Source organism: Geospiza fortis, unplaced genomic scaffold, assembly GCF_000277835.1.
Source record: "Geospiza fortis unplaced genomic scaffold, GeoFor_1.0 scaffold186, whole genome shotgun sequence".
NCBI lineage: Eukaryota > Metazoa > Chordata > Aves > Passeriformes > Thraupidae > Geospiza > Geospiza fortis.
This window is the reverse complement of record NW_005054331.1, coordinates 5,187,443-5,210,545: the sequence shown is the minus strand read 5'-3', so window position 1 is coordinate 5,210,545 and position 23,103 is coordinate 5,187,443. Positions and strand designations below refer to the sequence as shown.

The following is a 23,103-nucleotide window of genomic DNA, read 5'->3' as shown; positions in this document are numbered from 1 at the left end:
TTTGACAGCTAATGTTTCTTTTACTCTTCCCAAAGCCTTTCTAGCATCCACAGCAGTAAAAATAGAAAGTCTGTAATATTCATTATCACATAAGGCATAAATAAAAGCTACACTTTCTATAGTCCCTTGCCCCTGGATGGAGCAATGCAGAAGACAGTAGTCATTTACTGAGTTTATGTTATCTATAGTATAAAAGCCCTTTATTTTAAGTAAGTAACAGCATTATCTTTTAAAATATTGCCCAAACCTGTATAACTGAATCATGAGCACTTGAGATGAGAGTCTGACAGTCGGTTGTAAATTGACAGTGCTGCACAGATGTCCTGTAGGCCTCCCAGGACTTCAGAACCTTCCCATCTGATAACTGTAGTACCTTTACAATGAAGAATACAATAATTGCATTTATTTGACACATTTGAAGAAAAAAAGAACATGCAAATTCTTAAATTACATGAGATTGTAAATACATGATTTTAAGTCACTGGATTGGAACAACCAAAAATTCCTATTAGTGTAGTCTGGGTAAAATGAAATTCAGAGCTAGATTATTAGCATTACCTTTAAGTTATTTTAATTTAGACATAATTCACAAATGTAAATTGAATTACTACATTGAAGAATATTATTGTATGACATCATCCAAATAACATTTATTTTAAAAGAAAAAACATAAAGAGGAGTGCTTTCCTACTGTTTTGAAAAACAGATTTAGGATTTAATACCTTTATTGTTCCACTCTCCTGTCCAAAAGCTGCAAATTTAAGATCTTCACTTAAGCAACAGCAGGAAATGGGGGATTCTTGAGCTGCTGTCTGCATAATAACGTTGTCTGTGTTTCCATTGATAAGCTGTAAAATAGGAAGGCAATTAAGGTATTAGAATATTTTAAAATTTGAACTTAAATAAATTACAACATGGAGCTAACAATGCCAAAGGGAACAGTTATGAACTTTAAATTATGAGTTACTTTCATAAACTTTGGATGTTGGTGTACTTAGCACTTGGTGTGGCAGGGCCCACAGTAGTGAGAGTGTAGCCACTATTTCCTTTAGTGCAAATCTGTGCACACACCTCCCACTGCCCCAGTTTGAGATGATTCCTTCAGTTGTTACACAGAGCTTTGGAGCGTTACACCATTTGCTGTGTAACACCAGCCAGTCCATAGGTGCTGTACACATTACACATTGCTGTGCACATCTGAGCCACCTGGAGGGCCCACAGACCCCCATCATGAAGGGATAAGAGTTCTGGTCCTTTGCATCCAGACTCATTTTCAACATCACACAGAAAGTTCCCCTCAAACTCTAGTTTTTCACTGACTAAACTAGGCACAGTTTCTAGATACAAAAATGTTATCACACAGTGAGTCATCTGCTACAGATTCAACTCCTCAAAGCCAAGAACAAGAGCTTCTTCCAGTGCTTCCTCAGTCTTCTACTGAGATTTGCTGGTAACAAACATCCTAAAATATTGGTAAATACACCTTACTTGTAAATTCTTCTGATTGTAGATGGCTAAAATCATCACTTCACCATTGTGAAACACAACATCCAGTTCACTCTTCAGCACAGCATCAGAAGACTGGCACACCTTCTTTGTTTCCCAGATCTGTTGAAGAACACAGTATTTCATTAGCTTTATTAAAGAACAAGACGTAAAACTTGCTGAGTAACAGCACCTTTAAACATAAGGCTCATAAAGTTTAAGCAACACTGACTTTTTAAAACAATGAAAATTATGCTTCTGCTGTTCTTGATACTGGGGAAAGTTGTGCAGTTACCACAGTGATTCCAACAGATGAAATAGAACTTTTTTTTCCACACTGACTACAAGACTCCCTTGTGTTTAGAGTCACAGCTGTAACATCCAAAATTTTCTAATTCAAAGAGCAGCATTAAAATCCAATTACAAAAAATATGAAATAAAAATATAAAATACAGATTTAAATATAAAAATACAATATAAATATAAAATATAAAAATTCAGATTTTTGTATTTCAATTGCTTTCCAAATTTCAAGAATCTATGTGTTAACTTGGGAGAAAGGGAAAGGTTACCTTGGCAAGATATAGTTGTATTTTCACAGGTTTTAATGAGATACTAAAATTACAGAAATCTATCCTAAATATTAACAGGCAAATATACCTAACAATGAAACATATCAAGTCTGCTAGAATCCTGAAAAACCTTCAAAATTCCCAATTCAGATAAAGGGCAAAACAAAATAGAAGGTTATAATACTCTTGAAGTGCAACCAAACTTTAAAAAATCATATAGACAAAGAGGAAATTTAGATAAACAGTAAATAAAGCAAAAAAAGCCAGCACATTTTATGGTATATGTAAATTACTTTATAACAAATATTTAAATTTATATTAACTATAACCTTATATAAAAATACACAAGTATATTTTTATGTATTTTATATATGTATTTGACAATAAAAAATTCCTTAAACGGGTGACTTAATACCTATCTAAATTCAGATATTTCAAAAAAGAAAAGTTATCTTACACGTATTGTCTGGTCATCAGATGAAGTCAGAAATAAAGATCCATCTGGTGAAAATGTCACACAGTGAACCCAGCTCATGTGTCCTCTGCAATATGCCACTTTTGATAAAGACTTAATATTCCATAACTACAATAAAATATGAAACAAAGACCCAAAAGTATTTAAATTGCATTTACAGTGAAAATAGTGCAAATACACTAATTACTTATTTACTTACTAAGACAATTACTATGTCTTCTAGTATTTTCTTAGTTCTTATTCTGAAATCAAATGTAACAAGAACTGTGCCTGCTTATCAGATTTCAATGGTCAGGGAAATGGAATCAGCAGCCTCTTTGACTGCCATGATTTTAAAAGACACGGGGGAAAAAAATCACATTATAAAGAAAATACAAGTTCTACTTGACCATACAGATTGAAAAACCAAAAGACCCCAAGGCAAAAACAACAAAAAGCCCCAAACTAACCCCAACCCCAAACTTGATATTTGTACAGACCTACTCTAGTCATGCTAGCCTCAAAGTTATTCTAGATGTTTCCTTCCTTCTTATGTGCCAGCACACAGGAGGGTTTGGTTTGAGTTAAGCAATATTCCTGAGAGGGACAAGAGTAGCTATAGATACACTTAGTAGACTAGTTTAGTTTTAGATAAATGTGGGTTCCATTGTCCAAAATGAACATGTAACTTTAAAACGTTATTTCCTAGCTGGTATTTTAAATTTAAAGAGCAAATGAAAATTAAAAAGAACGGAGTACACCAAAAGCCTGATAAAAACAGCACGTGTTTTATCTTCGCACACAAGAAACTATCAGGACAAATGTAACATTTTAAATTGCAAGTAATCTTCAGTGGTATATGGCAGACACTTACCTCAACTGAGCAGTGAGACAAAGCAACTGCTACTAATTCATCCCCAGGACAGAAGTCACAGTATTGGATTGTGCTGTGATGACTGACAATGACTTGAGTTAACAAACCACAGGTGTTGATGTCAAAAAGCTGGGAACACATAATTACAATAGAAACCCTGTTTAAATGACTTCACTACTGACAAATAGCTTATATGCTCAACACTCTACATTCTTGAATTCAGAAGGTATTTCTCTTAGTCACAGGTTTGTTGACCATATATTTTTATTTACTCACACTTGAAATCACTTCTATGTGAAAGATCTTAATGGCCTGGAATTTAATCTGTAATCATAATTTCTACCTATTTTGTAATACACTATCTCCAAAAGATTACTAAAGTGAGGTACTTACCAAAAGCTTATTTTTGGCTGCCACCAAAATCATGTTACCATTTCTGGACCAAGAGCAACATTTTACTAAAACCTCCACATCATCTGGTTGTTCATCTGCATTTTTAAAGAAATCTTTTATCTCAATGCTTTTCAGTTCATTTCCTGAGCGTGCTTCCCAAAGCTGGAATAAACAGAAAATAGACACAATGTATTGATGGATGTAGGTACAGAATACAACAGGAGAGAGCTCCCAACTACTTCTTAATAAAAAAGAGCAGAGAACAAAATACAAAAGCCCTTTATTACTTTCCCTAGTCAACAAATAGCATTAGAATTTCTAATATATAAATAATTTGGACTTGTGAATAAAGGAGAAAAACAAATTAAAAAATAAAAACAAACCACAAAGAGGATTATGCTGTAGCAGAACCTTCTCCTTGGGTTTTTCCCTCCTATCATTCTAGCCACAATGCTGCCTGAACTTCTACTTAAAAAAAAAGAATAAAACCAAAAATAACACCTGCCCTGCAACTCTGTAAACAATCTACTAACCATAAGAAATCTGGTACACATCTAGATTTGCACCTTAATTTCATTGAGGGACCTTTCAACAATCGAGGGAACACTTCTGTTCCCTTCACCACATTTTTCCCTACGAACAACAGCTACAGCAATCCTTCCTTCCTGATTTAGCAACTACATAGAAGCATGAGTGTTTTAAGAATTGCAATTGTGAAATAGCATAATTCTGTTGCAACTAAAAGCAATAAAAATACTTACACTCTCAGAAAAAAACAAAGCTCTCAGTTTTCTTCGAGTGCATACAAGAAAACAGCAGATGGAAATTGCTCTTAATTTTTATGTCTCCTGATGATTCATTTTCAGAGACAACAAAACTTTCAATTAACCTAAAAACGTACTACTGTTTCTGGGTAAAGAATTTTTACTCCCCACTCAAGTTTTCTTAACAAAGTGCATTAGGGGGCAAAAACATTCAAAATTAGGCTAGTTAGAATTTATTTGCAATTACAAGCAGTCGACTTTTTTTCCTGGTACTGGACAAGCCATTTCAAAATCCTGCATTACAAATGGGACCAATAATCAACTGTTTCAGGACTGAATGCATTAAAGCTGATTTTGCAGACACAAAATTTTCTTACACATATTTTGCATTTGATGCAAAACCTACCCATTCATCATCAAAACAAAGGGCTGATTTAAAAATATTCTGTATACCTTTACTGTTCCATCTGTCGAGCAGCTAGCAACATATTCATCATTTGGTGAAAATCTGCAGTGATTGACAGAATTTTCATGACCTATCATGGTATTTCTACAGTATTTTCCATTCAAATCCCAAATCTGTAAGAAAAATAAACATATAAAGATCATCACATTAATGAATTATTCAAAGACAGATCACTCATGCTCTTCTCAAAATCATACACTGGCAACCAAAACACCACTTTTGTTCTTTCTTAGTTTTACCCACATGCTCGTGGACTGGATGCTATGCCCTGGGCTACCCTACAATTTACCTCTATCTGGTAAGATACACGAAAACTATTAACATCAGAATTACATAAATCTAAATATCTTAAGTTAGTCTTAAACAGTCTGAATATCATCAGACAAAGCCCTCACCTTCATGCCCTACCAACAGAGGGCTTGACCATTCTCCTTTTCTAAGTATAAACACTTCTATTCTGCCTTGCTGAAATCTGATAACAGAGCTGTAGTCAACACTCTTGATCTGTTGCCATGTCTCCTCTACCAGGCTCATTTAAAAAACCATTACTTCACCATGTTTAGATAAATTTCTGCATCAACAACTACCCTGTTATGACAAACAGCATGAGAATAATCTCACCCTTTTCCACTTACTTTGATGAAAGTGTCATTTGAGCAGGTGGCCAGAAGGTACTGACCACTTTTGTTATTGAACTGGCAGCAATTGACCTGCTCAGAGTGCTCTTCATACACACACCTACACTGGCCTGTTCTTGAATTCCACACCTAGGCAGAATTAAAAGATGAAACACACTTTTAAATATATTTAAAGTAATTGTTTTTAAAATCTGGAAATTATGCCTAAAACATTTCTAATAATACCTCAAAAATATTTTGAAGAGGGAAGATTATATATTTAAAAAAGAAGCAAGACATTATGAAAGGAAAGGTCATCATTCAGATTAGAATCTGATAAATTCTGAAACTCCAACAAGATTTTGCTAGTATAATGAGGAATTATAAATCCCAACTATTTCACAGGTAACAGAAAAGAAGCATTAAAAAAAGAGAGCATTAAAAATAGCTTCATCTCATGTTATGAGTAGGACTAGACTCACAAATTATGTTCTAGTTAAAAAGAAACATGAGATGATACAAATAAAATAAGTGGTTAATTCTGCATGCATGATGTTAATATTAAGTCTCTTATTTTATTTAACAAGTAGGGCTTTTCTGTTTGTCAAGTATTAAATTATCCACATAATATTTAAGACAGTTTAAAACACTTTTAGTTTTAAGAATCTGTGCTGAGTTAGTTAAACAGAAATTCAAATTATGAGTTTGAAAAAAAGAATAATCTTTTCTTAATTTCCTTACCTTGACTTTTTTATCACTTGAACAAGTTGCTACAAATTCACCATCAGCAGAAAAAGCGCAACAGAGTATTTCATCATCGTGGGCATTTATCTCTAGGAGTCTCTCTCCACTTTCTGCTTTAAACACCTAAAACAAGGAACAGCAAAACCTTATAACTCGCAAACAGTTTGAAAACATGTATATAAGTTTCTTTTATCATCTCAAACAACTCTCTTTATGCAAGCTCTTAAAAAATGGGTTGATTTTTGAAAGAATTAATAATTTCAGGGTCAATAACATAATTCTAAAATCCTACAAGGATGATAGAAATTGTGAGAGAGAGAATTAGTGAAAATTGATTTTTCAAAATACTTTTGTTCTACCCCCCACTCTAAGCTAAGAGTCATGCCCTTTCACAGCCTATTTTAACAGTAACTGGAAAACACAATCTATTAACAAAATCTAAGATATTTATAAAACTACAGATTCCAGTTTTATATGTATGGGACACCCATACATCTAAAGTAAGAATTTCAACAGAACTGATGATTGGAAGAACAAAAAACCAAAAATAAATCGGGAAAAATTGATAGAAAAATTGTCACACATTTCAGTCTCAAGTTAGACATAGGCAATGAAAGGACAGTTGGGGAAAAGTGCTACATATTAATCCATTTCCTTAAATTCTGGGATTTAACTTTACAGTGTGGGTTGGGCAGGGGGTGGAAATCAGGTGTCCCTTCCCATCTTAGGTTACATATTCTTAATTATTAAAACAAACCACAAGGTGTTCTTTACAGCACTTTTCAGATTTTTTTTATTGAACAGAAATACCAATGACAATTAAATAGTTGGTATTTGTTCAAATAAGAACTTAAGTACTGAAGTAACAGGAAATCTACCTTCACAGTAAGTTCTGCAAAGTATCTGTTCTTAATCCAGCAATCATTTTTTTAAGTAGCCTTGAAAACTGAAAAGCTTAAGCCATAATTAGAAAAAAAACATTAATAAGCTCAAACTTTAAAAACAAAAAAAGGATTATGACTAATTTTCCTATTGTTTCTTGAATGAAAGTTTAGTTTAAATGCAATTGCAATCCACAGATTTAGTTTTTTTGGGGTGTAAAATGAAGAACAAAATAAAATAAGCAATCTGCAGTGTCAATAATGAGGCCATTAAGTACAGAAGCCCAGCACAGCAACTACAGCACAGCATGAGTACATCCACCAGCACCTCCTAAGTGGATGCCACGATCATAAATCTGTACAGGCCAGCAAATAAAATAAGCAAATAAAAAACCCAGTAACAACACAGTAAGTAGCCAAATGAGCAGCAACTTAGTACTCAACTTCTCAAGCATCCAAAACAATACCAAAGGTTTGCAGCAAAGCTGTTCTTTTCCCTTACCTTTGGCTGTCCGAATATGGGTACTTTACCATGTTACTGGCTGGCTGATTGCTAGTTTTCTTGAGAGCTGGCTGACTCCCCTCCAGGCAGACTGCTGGCAAATTTATATTAGTCACATTCCTCTCTGTCTCCTCTAATCTGCTTTCTAAGCACTTTGGGCCTGTGTCCAATTTAATACTGTCCTCTGCTTCAGGCGTTTTCTCCACAGATGTATTTCTTATGCGTTAAGGCATTTAACTAATTAAACACTAAAGTGGCATAACATCTACTACCAACTCATATAAACAGTACAGCTGTAAAACATTTTACTGCTCCTCAGTACTGCAGGTCTACTGTGACTGGAAATAACATTTTTTGCAAGCAAATATTAAATAAGCTGGGGTGCATTGCTGGGCTGTGACCTTTTCCATATCATCTCATGTTCACACATTAGGGCAGTGAGGGCATAAACCCTAAAATCCCACCATTCAGCTCTTGAAGATAATGTTTACTATTCTAAACATGCAACTTGGCATTTATGCAGTAATACATCCTTTTCAATCACTTGTCTCCAATTACAACCTAGATCCGAATATTTCCACATAGCAACAGAAGAAAAGTGACAAGACTGTTTAACAAATGTTTTTGAAATGGTAAACAGCATCTCTTTTGACTCATTCACAGGTGTCTTACCTGAAGAGTTTTATCAGCTCCACATGATGCTATTCTTTGTCTGTCCTTAGAAAAGCAGGCATGGTAAACTGCATCTCTATGCGGGCGAACAACCAGACGGTAGAGATTTTTCAAGGATTTTTTATTTCTACAGGATAAGACAATTATTTAGATGAGCGCCTTTGTATTATTCAAAATCATCTCTAAGAAGATTAACACTTTTTCACACGTATTGAGCAGCAAGCTTTATAAACAAACAAAACAACCAACCCACTATACCCTGCCTCTCAGCCTTCATGCTGAACTAATAAAGGAAACACGAATTCCAACATTCACTCAAAGGTTTATATTGTGCTCCAACAGTTACAGCTTAGACACCAAGAAAGATAACATTTTTACAATCTGAAATATGCTATTTCCAAATATAGACTTTTTCCTGAGAATTATTGTTCTCCGGCAGTAGAACTCTTCCTTTTCAAGCATATTAAAAAACACTTGTAGATTTGCTTAGATCTGTGCAAATTTCCTTAATTTCCATGACAATGGCTCGATTCTTATCACTAGATAGCTAAATAAGATCTGTGACTTCCACCACTTTTCCATCACAGATTAGGTACAGGATCTAACTCACCTTAGATGACTCTTGCCTCAATTCAACAAAAACTTAAGAGTTAGTAGCAATCACAGTCATCCTGTTTAGCCAGATCTTAACACAGAAAGCTGGCACTGTAATGAGATGCCTTGGTGATAATGACCAAAACATCTCTGTCCTGAACTAACTGGATATTGACTCTCCTGAAGTATGTAATTTCCAAGCAGTTTTGCTAAATAAAATCACCAAATATTCAAAGAGGGGACTAATCTGCCTGGCTTGTATAATCTGCCTGCCACTATAATTGCTTGACATGGAGTCACTCTGTTTTATAAGTACCAAGTACTACAAATATCAAAAGAGAAATATCAAACAGAATCAAAGAGAGTTATGTGGTCAACTGACTATTGGACAAGGCTGGAAAAATGTGTAGATCTGTATATCTTTTCCTTAAACAACTTCCAAAAATACAGTAACAGCAAAGAATTGTTTAAATTGGAGAAGTTTCAAGGTTGTGTAGAGATTACAATTTCCCATCTCGCTACTTTATAAAACTTTGCAAGTTGGCACAAATGCTCTCCTTTTTAAAGTCACAGTTTACTTCAAAACCTAAAAGCATACGCTAACATACCAAATACTGGCACTACAATTCTAATTGTAAAATAAAACTATTTAAAGAAGATTTAAAGTATCATATTGTCATCTTTGCATTGATATTAAAAAGGAACAATAATTGAATACAGAAGTAAATATTTTACTCAATTTATTTTTATGTAATTATTGCTAAGTTGTCACCTTATCATGGGCTCCCCTTCTCCCATAAGTTCTTGAAAACTATTACACCTTCTTTCCTCAGAAGAAAACTCCAGCAGTTCTTACACAGATCCTTTTATTACCATACATGGTATTTAGTTGTACATTAAATGACTTCCTTGGTCAAGGGATCAGCATATCAGCAGACGGGCTGCAGCTACTTACACCCACTCCAGATAAAATGTTCCTGTTTCCCTTTGAGCATGCAGCTTGGCTTGTTGATACACCTCTGATGTCTCTGGCTGGCAAAGACCCAACTGGATGATGTCAGGAAACGGCTGCCGGCCAAGAAGGTGCCCATTTAAGGACAGAAACTCCTGGAAATTCTCACGCACTGTACTATCCTAAATACAGAGCAGACATTTGATAACATAGAAAAAAATAAATCTTAGGATTTATTTCCTTGCTTTTTAAAATTTCTATACAGCTAATACTCTTACAGAAGCCCTTGGCTCTATTTTTCTATTAAGTTATATTAGCAAATACATACAGTAGATTGAAATATTTCGTTATCCTATTCAGAAAGCACAGTATCCTTATTTTTCAAAGAATACTAGCAATAGTGATTTATTCAATAAGCAGTGTGAAATATCAGAAAGACTTTTCCAAGTGGTCAGCATAATTCTACACCTCCTCAAAAGCAGAGTACCTTACATACCCACCCATAGGTATTGATCACTATAGCTATTGAGTTCCATGGTCAACCATTTACACACTGAAGTTAAAACAAAGAGAAAACTGAGTTTCCTTCATTTTTATCTTCTCCAAGTTAAAGTTCAATTTAATATTGGTTTCATGTTTTGGTTTTATAAGTGTTCTATATACCTGCCATATACATACATCCAACAAAATGCAATTACAAAATAGAAAATTATATTTGGAAATGACTGATCATTTACCTTTTATTATCATACCTTTTGATCCAGGGCTGAACTATATTCTACATATTCATGAATCAGGTGAGCAGGCCCCACCAATTCTGTTTTAGCTTTAATCCAATCTAAAGAAAACATAAGATCACGGAGCTCCTAAAAAAATACAAATTTAAGTTCAGACTGTAAGTTTCACGACAGAATCTACATAGGGGGAAAAAGAAAAACACAGGAAATACATTGGGTATTTCATATACTTTGGTACAACTGTCTCTGGTTGAAAACTTAGGCAATTTCCCGTTTCCTGCATCTTAATTGTTCAGTTATAAAAATTCAGTGTACACAAGGCTAAGTTTGTTATTTTAAACTGCTCTTTGATACAGCTAGGCAGACAGGAGGTGGAGGTACAGAGCAATTCTTGACTTCTGCAGCACACGAGACCTGTTTACTTAACTCTGGAAAAGCTTCTTGTAGTCCAGTCTAGCAAAGATCACTGCTAATAATGATTGTTGATCTTCCTAAGAGATGCTGAATCTCCTAAAACCACTGGTAAATGATCAAGGGAGTCCTGCTATAACATCCTTTCATTCCTTCAGGGCTCTGGGTTGTATCATATCAGGCCCTATGGACTTGTGAACATTCAACTGATCCAGCCAGTCCCTTACAATTTCACATCTGTCCCCACAAATGAAAAGTCCTTGCTCCCACATTCGTGGTCCTCCAAACCATGAGGTTGGGCACACAAGGTCTGTCAATATTATTAAAGAGCAAGGTAAAAAAAAGCACTGAACTTTATCCCTATTAGATGACCATCTTTAACAAGTATTGGTCCAATGTTTTCTTTAGACCTCCTCGAGAAAAACCGCTTAGCAGCAACACTGCACAGGTGTAAAGCATATTCCAATTTTAAATCAGTAAATACCACAAGAATTAAAATATTATCATTGTTAAACAAAGAAAAGGAATGCCTCCTCGCTTTATTAGCCTTCCAACAAGTAGAAATAATTTCTAAATAATGAAAAATTAGTGATACACAGAATAGAATCTCTAGGAAGCATATAATCACAATGAGCCAGGCTAAAGACTTCTGAGAACCTAATCCTGCAAAATGTAGAAAGGCTGCCAATAAACACATTTTCACAACACACTGAAACTAAAGATACTTAGATATAAATATGATTCAAAACACCTAGACTTGTAACCAACATCAATTATGAAGGTTCCTATAAGAGATAAATCCATGAAGTGTATTATATGATGTCAGATGAACCATCTTGAAATAAGCTCAAATGAAAAGGTTTGAGTACTTTTGAAATAAAGCAATTAACAACCATTCTGACTAGCTGTTAACAAACACTATTCAAGACATTTGAAACTCAAATTCAAGTGAAACTACCAATTATTAATCTTTCTGCATGATTTCCTTCTCATAATAGCTCAATATCTAAAGAAGAGTAGCTGGCAAAAATTACAGCAATTTTTTTAAGGTGCCAAGACAATTCTGGAAACAAGAGACTTGCCCATCTAACTCTTGATGGGGGTTTTTTGCTATCAAAATCAGATAATGAATTTTTACACACAGATCTCTATGACATAAGAGGAAAAAGCTAACAAGACTTCTGATGATAAAAAAGTAACTAACTGATAAAATGCTCTGATGAAATCAATTTACTTGTATTATTACACAATAAAGAGAGCTTGAGTTTTCAAAAAGGTTTAGAAAAAACTTCTTATTAAAGCTTCTTAAAAAGGAAAAGAAAACCAGAAGCCATTATGATAGAAAATCTTCTCAAGAAGTGGTTGAAAAGACAAGATACAAAGGGTAGAAATAAAGTAGTTTTTGTAAGGGACAGTGATTAGCAGAAGACCTCCTAAAGACTCTATGTTGAGTGTTCACCCAGTTGGACTGAAGTCAAGGGGAAAAGAGGCTCAACTGGGAGAAGGCCTGGAGGGAAAAGCAGAGGTAAGAGTGGGTGAAAAAGGGAAGCACAGGACACCTGTCAGAACCCACCTGCTGCATTTTGGCACCTGCCATGTGATATGCTAGAAAGTTATACCAGTACATGCAATCCTCTTGAGACAGAACAGGTGTATTAAGCTTGTAGTATTTCTTGTACTGATTTACTATGTTTTTATGTAACTCCTGCAAAGTGAAGAAAAACACAGTTTTGGCACTGAGGAATTATAAGTATTATTATTACATTGTAAATAGCATTGAGGAATAATATTATTTCTCAATTGTAATACGTTAACAAGTGAAATAAGAAAGCTTACCTTCCAAAAACTGTACACCTAACCTAATTTACTGCTAAAGACTTCTCCAGAAACATTCTCTGTATATTGAAAGACACAAAAGCAAGTTGTTAACCCTCCTTCTCAGACTGAGATTAGCTACCAAATCTCTCTTCATCTTAAATGTGGGTAGACAATAACAAAAGAAAAAGGATCCTTCTAAAGCAAGACAAAAAACTTGCCTTTTCTTCATATCTACTCTTTTTGCCTTGTACTTCAGAACTGAAACTGAGCCCAACTTATAGGTCATGTTCCTGCAAGTACTGCCTTAAATTGAAAAAAAAGGAGCAAAAAGCATTTCTCTGCATTAAAGTAGTCTTCTAATCTGGTAGGGCCTTGATGTCTTTGGAACCAACAGCAGAACATTACATCTCCTGCTGGAAACATCTGATAGAGAAATAATGGTTATAGTCTTCTCTCAGTTTAGTCTCTTAGCTGCAGATGGAACCATCAAGAAATCCTCTCATAGTTTCAAGTTGAAAATAAATATTTTTAATTATTCAGCCTTAAGTTAAATTTAATTTGGACCTATGCTATGAAGCTCCTCAGGGCACCATTTAACAAAGCAACATTCTCTGAAAGATGCCCAGCTTTGGAGAGTAAAGTTGAATGCAAGCATCATTTGACATGTTACCTGAAGCTGGTTGCGGTTCTTCTCTGTGAGAAAGTCAAGCTGAAGATCATGTAAATAATAATGGAATGACTTCCCATTACGATCACAGAACAACAGTGATTTGTTAACAAATTCCTGTAGTATATCTTCAACTTCTTCAGTTTCCATATCCCAAAGAATACAGAGAACCTAAAAAATATGTACACAAAACCAGAAAAGAGAATCAGAACCAAGCTGTAATATGATCTGTATGAATATTATAAAAGGCTACCAATTAACTGTCAACAAAATGCATATTAACAAATATAGACACAAAGGATAACCAATTCAATAAGTCACCAATTCCTTCATACCAAACCACAGGACAGATATCAGAAATTAACCTATCTTTTGTCTATTTATGCTGATTTATGGTGACCTTAAAAGGAGACAAATTCCACATAACAGTTTTCAAGCTTTCAGAGAGCACAATTACAATCTGATTAAAGAACGATACACTGAATACAGATTAAACTTAAACTGTATGAATATGTTTATTCAGTTACGATTATTTTAGTTTCACTACTAACAACACAAGTCATGATGCAATAATGGAACAAATCTACCCAATCCAGCAATTATTATTAAGTTACATACTGTAAAAGTTATACATGACAATTATAAATTTTGAGAATTCTTGAAGGTTGTTGTTTGCATTTCTCTAAAAACCACAAGGTTTCTGCACTGCTTTTATTACCTTAGTAGGTACTTTAACATCTTTTGGGAGGACAGAGAGGTCTTTATAGTAATCTTTGTAATTGTCATCCAGCTGCTCAACACTTATGGACATTGCTTCATCAAGGGCTTCGTAATCATAGAAGGAAGATTTTCTTATTCTTCTAAACTGTTTATTCTGCAGCTGCCTGAGATAGTATTCCCAGCGGCTCGGGAAGTCTCGGAGTAAAGCACCTATCAAGGATATCACGAGAGGAGAACCTGAAGGAAAAGATTAAATCAAATTTACAGGTCACCAAGGAACACAGTCCAAGAGTTGGTGGTCACATGACTAAAAGAGGTAATATTCCAATTCCCAATGATTAAATTGTTGAGGTGTGGAGCAGAGATAAATAAAATAAACACTCCATGTAGACATTTGCAAAGTCCCCAAATTTAAGTGTAATTGTGGTGCAGAGAGAAAATACACTGAAGAAAACTACCCAAAAATCAGCATGAGACTTCTGCTAAGCTTAAAAAAAAAACCCAAAATATTCAACAAGCCCTTGTATTTTACTTAACATATATAGTATTAAAGGATGTTCCCATCTCTATTTTTAAGTCAAAATATAGAAGGAAAAAAAAGAAGACATTCAGTGGTAAATTGTATGACAAAGAGCAACTAGAATACCTTTGCATTCTCTTACAAGAGAGTTAGCTTGTTCTGGAAGTTCTGATATTTTCATATTCACAAACAGGGATAAAATCTCCAGTCCTTTCTCATGTGCTAGTCCACTTCCCACATGAACCTCGTATTTATTGCCTAGAAACAGAAACATGGAAAAAATTTCAACTAATGCAAAAAACATATGGAAATTCAAAGTATTTTCCAAGCACAACCTGGAACAAAGCTTCATGACTTTTTACATAATATTTTATAGGACTAAGAAGAGTATAAATTTTACTTATCAGAATCAGTTTGCATTAGAGACACATACACAGAAAAAAAACCAGACTATAAGCTGGCAATTACAAATGCATTATGGGCAGTCATTGGTGAATAGTGTAGAGATAATCAGTCTAACAGCACCAGTGTCACAGAGGTTAATTTCTTCTGTTGAGAATTACTGCACTTATCAATGTAAACATGTAACTTTCAGGATAACATACACACTTGTTTCACAAAGAGCATAAAGTCTTTCAAAGCAGAATTCTAAAACCTTGCCACTTGTGCACAGATTGATGGATAGATTCTATCAGATTCTTTTGAAAGCTCACAAGAACAAACTGCAGACACAGACACACAAAATCTGTGGTGCAGGAGAGGAAACTGTTTCTTACCGGCCACAGCATCTGTTACACTCCTGTCCCTGCTTGTGATCAGTACCTGACATTGATTATCAAATGCTTTTAACACCCACGAATCCCAAATGTCATCCAGGACCAAAAGAGACCTAGTGAGAGAAGAAATACTTCAGATCAACTATTAATGCTAAAATAAAGTATTGCATTTTAATAAAAAAAAGACATTGTCATAATTTACAAAATATCACTGCATAATTTTTTTTAATATTAGTATGCAGAATATCTTAATACAGTTAAGTAACAAAGCTGGTAAAGGGTCTAGAAAATGTCCTAAGAGGCACAGCAGAGGGAGCTGGGGTTGTTTAGTCTGGATAAAAGATTGCTCAGGGGGGACCTTATCAATCTTTATGACCTGAAAGGAGGCTGTAGCCAGGCGGGAGTTGGTCTCTTTGCCATGTCTCAAGTGGAAGGATGAAAGGAAATGGCCTTAAATTGCACCAGGGCAGTTCAGGTTAGATATTAGAAAAAAATAATTTTCTGTGAAAGAGTGGTTAAGCACTGGAATAAGTTGCCAAGGGAGATGGTGGAGTCATTGTCTCAAGCATTCAAGAAGTATCTGGATGTGGCACTTAGGGGATATGGCTGAGAGGTGATTATGGTGGTACTGGGTTGATGGCTGGACTTGATGATTTTGAAGGTCTCTTCCAGACTTGGTGATTCTGTGATTAAACACTGTGCAAGAAGCTGAATGCAGTTATTTCAAAAAGGTATTTACCATCTATTATTTCATAGCTACAACTGAAGTGCCAACAATGTTTTGGGAAACATTTCCATTAGTAGACACCAGGAAAACCAGAAATATTTACTGGTTTTAAGTCACTAGGCATCATAAATTAAGAAAAGAGTTGTATAAAACTAGATAACTCCGACACAGGTTTGTGATGAGCTTTGTGGGAAAGCATTTAAGTTTCCTTTTGACTCAAGAGTTTTCAGTTTTGTTCTCCTCTACAGGAGGATACTCCTCCTGTATCTTTGGAAAGCTATATGAGAATAACCCCCTTGTGATGCAATTGTCTTGAATGGCAAGGCTCTTCTTACATAAATGACATTTCATACTGACTATATATTCCAATCATATGGCCAGCCACATTTGTAGGTTCCTACATGGAATCTCACCAGAATAATGTACAGTAGACTTCCCTACCCCTGCCTATATATGACAGAGAGGTTACTGAAAACTGTTTTTAAAAGACTGAGTTTAAGGGAGCAAGAAGTCAAAAAGACCAGCTGGCAAGCAGATGTATGAAAAGAAATAACAGTTATTTGCATTCAGTGAGTTTTAGCTATTGACACCTAATCCTACAAATTGTTTACATTTACTTTGCTTGTTTTTTTAAGGGATGGAAATTTTCCACTCCACTAGTTACTGGTTAAGTTGTCCAATTCTCACTGAAGCATGACAAAACTTCCGCATTTTTGTTCAGCTAAGTGACTTTTATGCCATCAAAGCCTGTAAATAAGGACTTGATCCTCCTTAAAGAAGTGTATACACACCAGACCACATTCTCAAAGATACATTTAAGTCTTGGATACCCCTATCTCATTTTTATACAACTCTTCTATTAATAACCCTTTGATAAATCAGAGGCTTCACAAGAATACTAGCATAGCCATGAAGGGCTCGTTTTGTGGCACTTTCACAATCGAAAATATGATGGATGACATTAATTACAGCCTGATTGTATGTTTTTAATTAATCTGAGCACTTCAAAGTCCTCCCATTCATTAGGCACCAGTGATTTTTCTCCTCCAGTCACACCAACAAAACTTAAATTCTAATTAGGATTATTTTAAAAACCTTATAACAAAGAGAAATCAAAACAAACAAAAACACACCCCAAAACAACAAACAAAACCCTGTGAAAACAATCACAGGAGATTAAATTCTGTAATTTCTTATTCTAAACTACACCACAGTTTCCATTTTTCATTTGACTAATAATTCAATCCCAAGAAACATACTGGCTTCAAAATTTGAATTCTTTGTCTAATACTTTATTCCCAAGAGATGTACTGGGTTGGCTGTCTGAATCCAGGTATAGCTAAAGGGACTTCTTGCTGCCAAAGAGAATTCTAGAAGCAGAGAAACAGAACCAGCTTCTTCCCAAGCTGCAGTGAAGTTTTGTTTCCATACACTTGCACTGTCTATGAACCTTACTCCCAGGCACATTCCCCTCTATTTCCTGCCATGCCCACTTCCGTATTGAAGAGTTTTGATTTGTTTGTTAATAAACAAGAAATAACAACAGAAATATGTCAGTGGAGACAACCACTTCACATCCTTCAAGGAAAAGTGCACTTTCAGCTGATAGATTTCTTTTGGAGGACCTGTCAATATTTCCCACATCTTTTCTTCAAATTAAAGATTTTTTTTTTTCCCCCGTAGAGAAATGCCAGTATGTTATCTACAAAGATCACAAGGCTGGAGTATTATTCCCAAGATAACTCACTGACAAGCAGGCCCATTTAGTTTAGTACAAATTTTCCCAGAGAGTAATTAAATCCTCAGCAAACAACAAAAACTATTGCTCAAAGGTGAAAAAAGCAGCGCAATGACTGAGAAAGACAATGGTTTCTTGGCAATAATTAGCCACATTGTGAAAACCTGATTTCATTTTGGTACTTCTAGACCAAGCACTTTCTAAAGACACCATCTGTTCTGGAAAGGAAGAATTTTCTGTAGTGATACACACCCTTTTTTCTGCTGTATGATCCTCACATATCAATAAAGTGGTCTACACACACAGTGAGAACACTGAAAGTTAGAGAAATCCTTATTTCCAGTTGTTTGTTCCCATCTTTCACTATTCAAACCCATCCTTCATTATTTCACTATTTGCTTTTTCAAGCAAACATGACTCCTGCACAGCTGGTTAGCATATTTTGTGGATAGAAGTCTTATTAGCCTAAGTTAGGAAGTTGGTTAAAAAACCAAAAATGTAGACATGTGTAGATGCATGTAACCAGAGCACAGACACCTCAGATGATTAGACCAAAGTTACTCTGCAAAGTTTTATCAGCTAAAAGAATAGTATTTGATTTTACTGACATCACCTGGGGTATTTGCGCAACATCAGCAAACGAAGACGATCTTTAGCCTCCTCAATGTTCAATGGTGGCCTTTGTGAAAGAGTGGAGTCATGTTCCAATCTACTGCAGAGATTCTGAAGTTTTATGAGCAGCCCTGCTTTGTCCTGCTTCCCAACAGAGATCCAGTGAACTCCTCCTGGAAAATAATCTAAAAAGAAAAGCAGTATTAATCATGCCATACATTTTAAATAATTTTAAATATTTTATACCAACTTACAGTAGTAAGTCAGCATTAATTACAACACAAACCTCTAAAATCTGTTGCAAGCCATCCCTGCAACTCTACTATTAACACCAAAGGGTGGTTCTACAAGACCACTCTGTTTATTTTTAAAGGAGTAGACTCTGTAGGGCAAGTACCCACAGAAATTCCACACCATCACTGATGCTGTTGTCTCTCTTTTCTACACATCTTCCTTCCTGTCCCTCCACAGCCCCTTCTGCATCCATCTTCCTGCTAGTCTGACCTACCATTTACATTTTAACTGTGTAGTACTGCAAGAGTTCAAAGCCTGGGGTGTAAAAATAATCCTGAAACAGTGATCAAGGAGACAGCTAGAAGAGTCAGGTGTAGCAGAGGATGCTATAGTACCCATCCCTACATAATTTTTTTCTTTAATGCCAAGTCCTACTTTCTCCTCCTAGTGTCCTATGGAAGGAAAAATAAATAAAATTTAAAAATGCCAATAAACAGTTGCACCTATGACCTACTTTAAGCTAAGGCAATACTAATCACCCCAAAATGCCTGCCACTATTAAAATCTATGCAAAAGTTAGAGCAAGATTTTTTTAAACTCACATAGCAAGGAGAGGAGACTGAGTACCTTACAAGCAATGGCCAAAAGGAATATAACTAAATATATTATTTTGCACTAACAGAAATAACAATTTCAAGTTAATTAAGGATGCATCTACTCTCAAAAACCAAAGCAAATTCTAAGGTGAAAAGCTATTGTAAACCTTTTTCTAAAAATTAATAGAATACTTAGTGGTCCTAAACCACTAAATGGTTATGAAAGTTGTATGTTGCAAGCAAATATTTCAGAATCACCTAAGAAATCTAGAAATCTAAAACACTTCCGAGGTGACATATGATATTGCACCATACATGTCCAACATGTGTATATCTACAGTGGTATTTATAAAATACAGATGTTTTTCTGAAAGTACCTTCCAAGAGCTGAGGATCCCTTAAAGCTTCTGCTGTTAAAACAGTCTTCCCACAGCCTGCCATTCCATAAACTGTGACCCAACCCGGGTTACTTCCCAAGCAGTACAGTTTCTTTTTAATAGCATCTACCAGTTTTGGTCGAGCGACAAACACAACTGGTCTCTGTGGCACACCCCCTTCGCAGAGAATGGTCTTCACTAAAGTTAAGAACAAGAAACATCAAAATAAAACATAAATTCTTTTCAAACTCAACCAAACAACTCTTCACCCAAAATAACTAGTGGGCTCCCTCCCCACCTCATGTCCCATAAAAATGCCCCAAAACCTGCTGGACTCAAAATACCAAAAAATAAAAAAATATTGTTATTTAGAAATAAATTACTTAGCATGTAACTAGCCCCCTATCTAAAACAGTGCTCAAATTAATAACTGCCTGAGGAAAGCTTGTTACATTAATCCCTGTAAGTGAAAAGAGAATTAACATCTCCCATGGAAACTGGCAAACACAGGAGCTCAACATCACTATACCCAACAAAGAAGTCAGTTTCTCAGCCAGAAGTCATCACACCATGGATGTAGCAGAAAAGAAAGGATGCTGTGTAGGGCCTGTCCTTGGCAGTTCACAGCACAGCACTGGGGTCCAAGCAAGACTTCCATTGATTTAAGCTGAGATATCATGACTTGAAAGAGGTAAAGCACAATAGGAGGGGAAATGTGCACTTCATCAGCCCACTTTGTGGCCATATAGAGTGACATAACTGATAAACTTTGATTATCTAAGATAGCCTTGAACTCCACATGCATTTGCCACTTATTAAATGCAGAGTGCCAGTAAATATGGCAGTTAGTCATATGCAGTTAGAAGGTTGTGCCCATTAGAAATGACACATTCATTTCATGTCACTCAAAGATGATCCTGATGACACTGCAGGTAAAAGTTATATATAAACTTATATAGGGTAACTAAAAGACATGGTGGAAAGTATTAAGTAAGCTAATAATTCGATCAACTAATCAATGATCAACTGTATCAGTGTAGGTTGAGAGATTCCAGATTAATCTTCAAGATAAATATCAGAATTTTGGAGGCTACAAGTTTTTCTTTTAATAGGTACAAATGAGAGTCTTCCTTTCACTTACAACAAAAATGTTACAAGTTAGAGAAAACTGTAAGAGCATCAGTTCTCCTGCCTTTTAAAATCAGCATTATTCAATATGAACACTTTCAAGACAACCTATAAAAATCCTAACTGTTGTTACTCTCCTGCCATATTAAGTAGATGAAATAGACATAGTTACTGCACTACCAAAACAAACAAATGCACCAACTGCTCCATTTTCATTGGAACAAGTAGTCGCTTTTTAAGGAATAAAAAAGACAGCTTGTGTTCACAATCAAGCACAGGGATTGCTGCAGTTACACTGACCATAGGAATTCATTCCATCCATTGAACTCTTTCTGTTACCAGACGAGACAGAAGGGATGCCATCCTGAAGAAGTGCAGCAAGATCTCTGTACCCTTCATGGAGCAGTGCATTATAAAAGGATCTATATGAATTATTATCTTTTGAAAGAATAATGTTTATTAGCATAGCTGCTCGCTCCTTCCGGGTATTCTAGGAACAAAAAGTAGAAGAGGTATTATACAAAACTAAGCAACCTCAGAAATAATTTAATTTATCACTCTGTAAATTACAGACAATTTATAGTTATAGAAATAGCCTTTAACTTACCAAGCCCTTAATCTTATTAAGAGCAACAAAAACTGTGTGCTAGAATTTGACAAATCCAGGAATTAGATAGTCAGAAATTACTATTTTTAAAAAGGATGGTAAAATATGTGAGTAGACTAGGAAGAGAAATAGCAGTGAGAGAGAATCCTACCTGTTGCCTCACTCTCTCCTCCTCCTGTAATGTCAGTACTTCGTCAGAAATCATACGATCCATAATATAAGAAGTCTTGATGTCATTTTCCAGTGCTTCACGATTCATAAGCAAATAGTTTCTACTCTTGACATCCATATTTCTTCAGGGTGAGAAAGAGTGGAGGGGGGGAGAGAGAAGTCAAGTCAAACTGGGAACATAACTTACAAGCATGAAGAAAGAAGTTCTAGAACAGCTTACAAATTTTGGCGTTGAAATCAGAAAGAGTAGCAAACCACCAGCTAATTTTGAAAACACAAATTCTTTTCCTCATTCCTATGAATTTATGTTTATGAACACTTTCAGAACTACAAGACCAGAGACTACAAGCTTCTCATATACTAGCACCTTGATGAATGTCTCTATTGAAAGGTCTTCACTCACTACATCTTTCAGACACTTTCAGAACTACAAGACCAGAGACAACAAGCTTCTCATATACTAGCACCTTGCTAAATGTCTCTATTGAAAGGTCTTCTCTCCACTCACTACATCTTTCAATTTTTTTCCAAGCCCTTGGATCATGTGATTGGGTCAACAGGATGAGAAAGAGGACTGGTCTCATTGCAGGGGATAAACGCATTGTTGTCTCCGAGTTCAAGACTCCATACAAGGACACTTGGATGCTGACATATGAGGGAAGAGGGAGCACCCAAACTGCCATTGAGTACGCTATACCTTCCTTTATCAGCATTTGGACACACAACTTCAAACTCGCATTCTTCCTCCGTATCATAAGAAACCAAATGTCTGAAGAAATCAGGTGAAAACTATTGACTACGGCATAAAGGTTTCCCAGAACTGATCAGCGACTCCGAGAGTCCCAACTGATCAAAACGCTCTCTCCGATCACACCTTCCTGTTTATGGAAAGCTCCATAAACAAGTCCAAACTCCTCCACAGAACACCCATGCAGGTGCCCGCAGAAGCGTTCGCCTTTTCCGGCACTCTCTCTCCTTCAGGAGCTGGGTAGATGTGGAACAGCTGCCTTTGGATAAGCCCATGGTGGAGTGCCTCTTCCGCTGTGCTGACAGAATTTCCTATTTTCACTAAAAATTACGTAGTTAAGAAAGCCTTTATCCCACCGCATCGCGGAGGAAAGGGGACGCTAAAGCTGCCTGGTCGAAAAACGATTAACAATAACAATAACACTGCCACACGCGAGGCAAATACAGAAGAAATCGCTCCACAAACATACAAAATAAAGAGTTAACTCACACCGTGCCGCTGGTGCCAGCCGCCAACGAAACAGAAACCGAGGCGCTCAGACCGCCC

The 23,103-nt window shown here is 35.7% G+C and overlaps 1 protein-coding gene across 1 annotated transcript in view; it reads right to left on the bottom strand.

The window, feature by feature from the left end:
* The window catches only part of APAF1 (apoptotic peptidase activating factor 1), a 29,569-nt gene extending 7,640 nt beyond the window's left edge, over positions 1-21,929 (bottom strand). Inside the window, exons 1-21 of the mRNA XM_005421613.3 lie at positions 21,790-21,929; positions 21,332-21,521; positions 19,904-20,101; positions 18,698-18,881; positions 15,620-15,732; positions 14,970-15,101; positions 14,322-14,560; positions 13,607-13,774; positions 12,692-12,823; positions 10,723-10,836; positions 9,974-10,152; positions 8,425-8,551; positions 6,367-6,492; positions 5,644-5,775; positions 4,996-5,121; positions 3,779-3,940; positions 3,386-3,514; positions 2,515-2,640; positions 1,489-1,608; positions 723-848; positions 248-373 (exon numbers count right to left, since the gene is read on the bottom strand). Of these exons, the coding sequence (XP_005421670.1) occupies positions 248-373; positions 723-848; positions 1,489-1,608; positions 2,515-2,640; positions 3,386-3,514; positions 3,779-3,940; positions 4,996-5,121; positions 5,644-5,775; positions 6,367-6,492; positions 8,425-8,551; positions 9,974-10,152; positions 10,723-10,836; positions 12,692-12,823; positions 13,607-13,774; positions 14,322-14,560; positions 14,970-15,101; positions 15,620-15,732; positions 18,698-18,881; positions 19,904-20,101; positions 21,332-21,521; positions 21,790-21,927 (3,087 nt within the window). The 5' untranslated portion in view covers positions 21,928-21,929. The remainder of the gene's footprint in view (positions 1-247; positions 374-722; positions 849-1,488; positions 1,609-2,514; positions 2,641-3,385; positions 3,515-3,778; positions 3,941-4,995; positions 5,122-5,643; positions 5,776-6,366; positions 6,493-8,424; positions 8,552-9,973; positions 10,153-10,722; positions 10,837-12,691; positions 12,824-13,606; positions 13,775-14,321; positions 14,561-14,969; positions 15,102-15,619; positions 15,733-18,697; positions 18,882-19,903; positions 20,102-21,331; positions 21,522-21,789) is intronic.
* Positions 21,930-23,103: the final 1,174 nt, after the last annotated feature.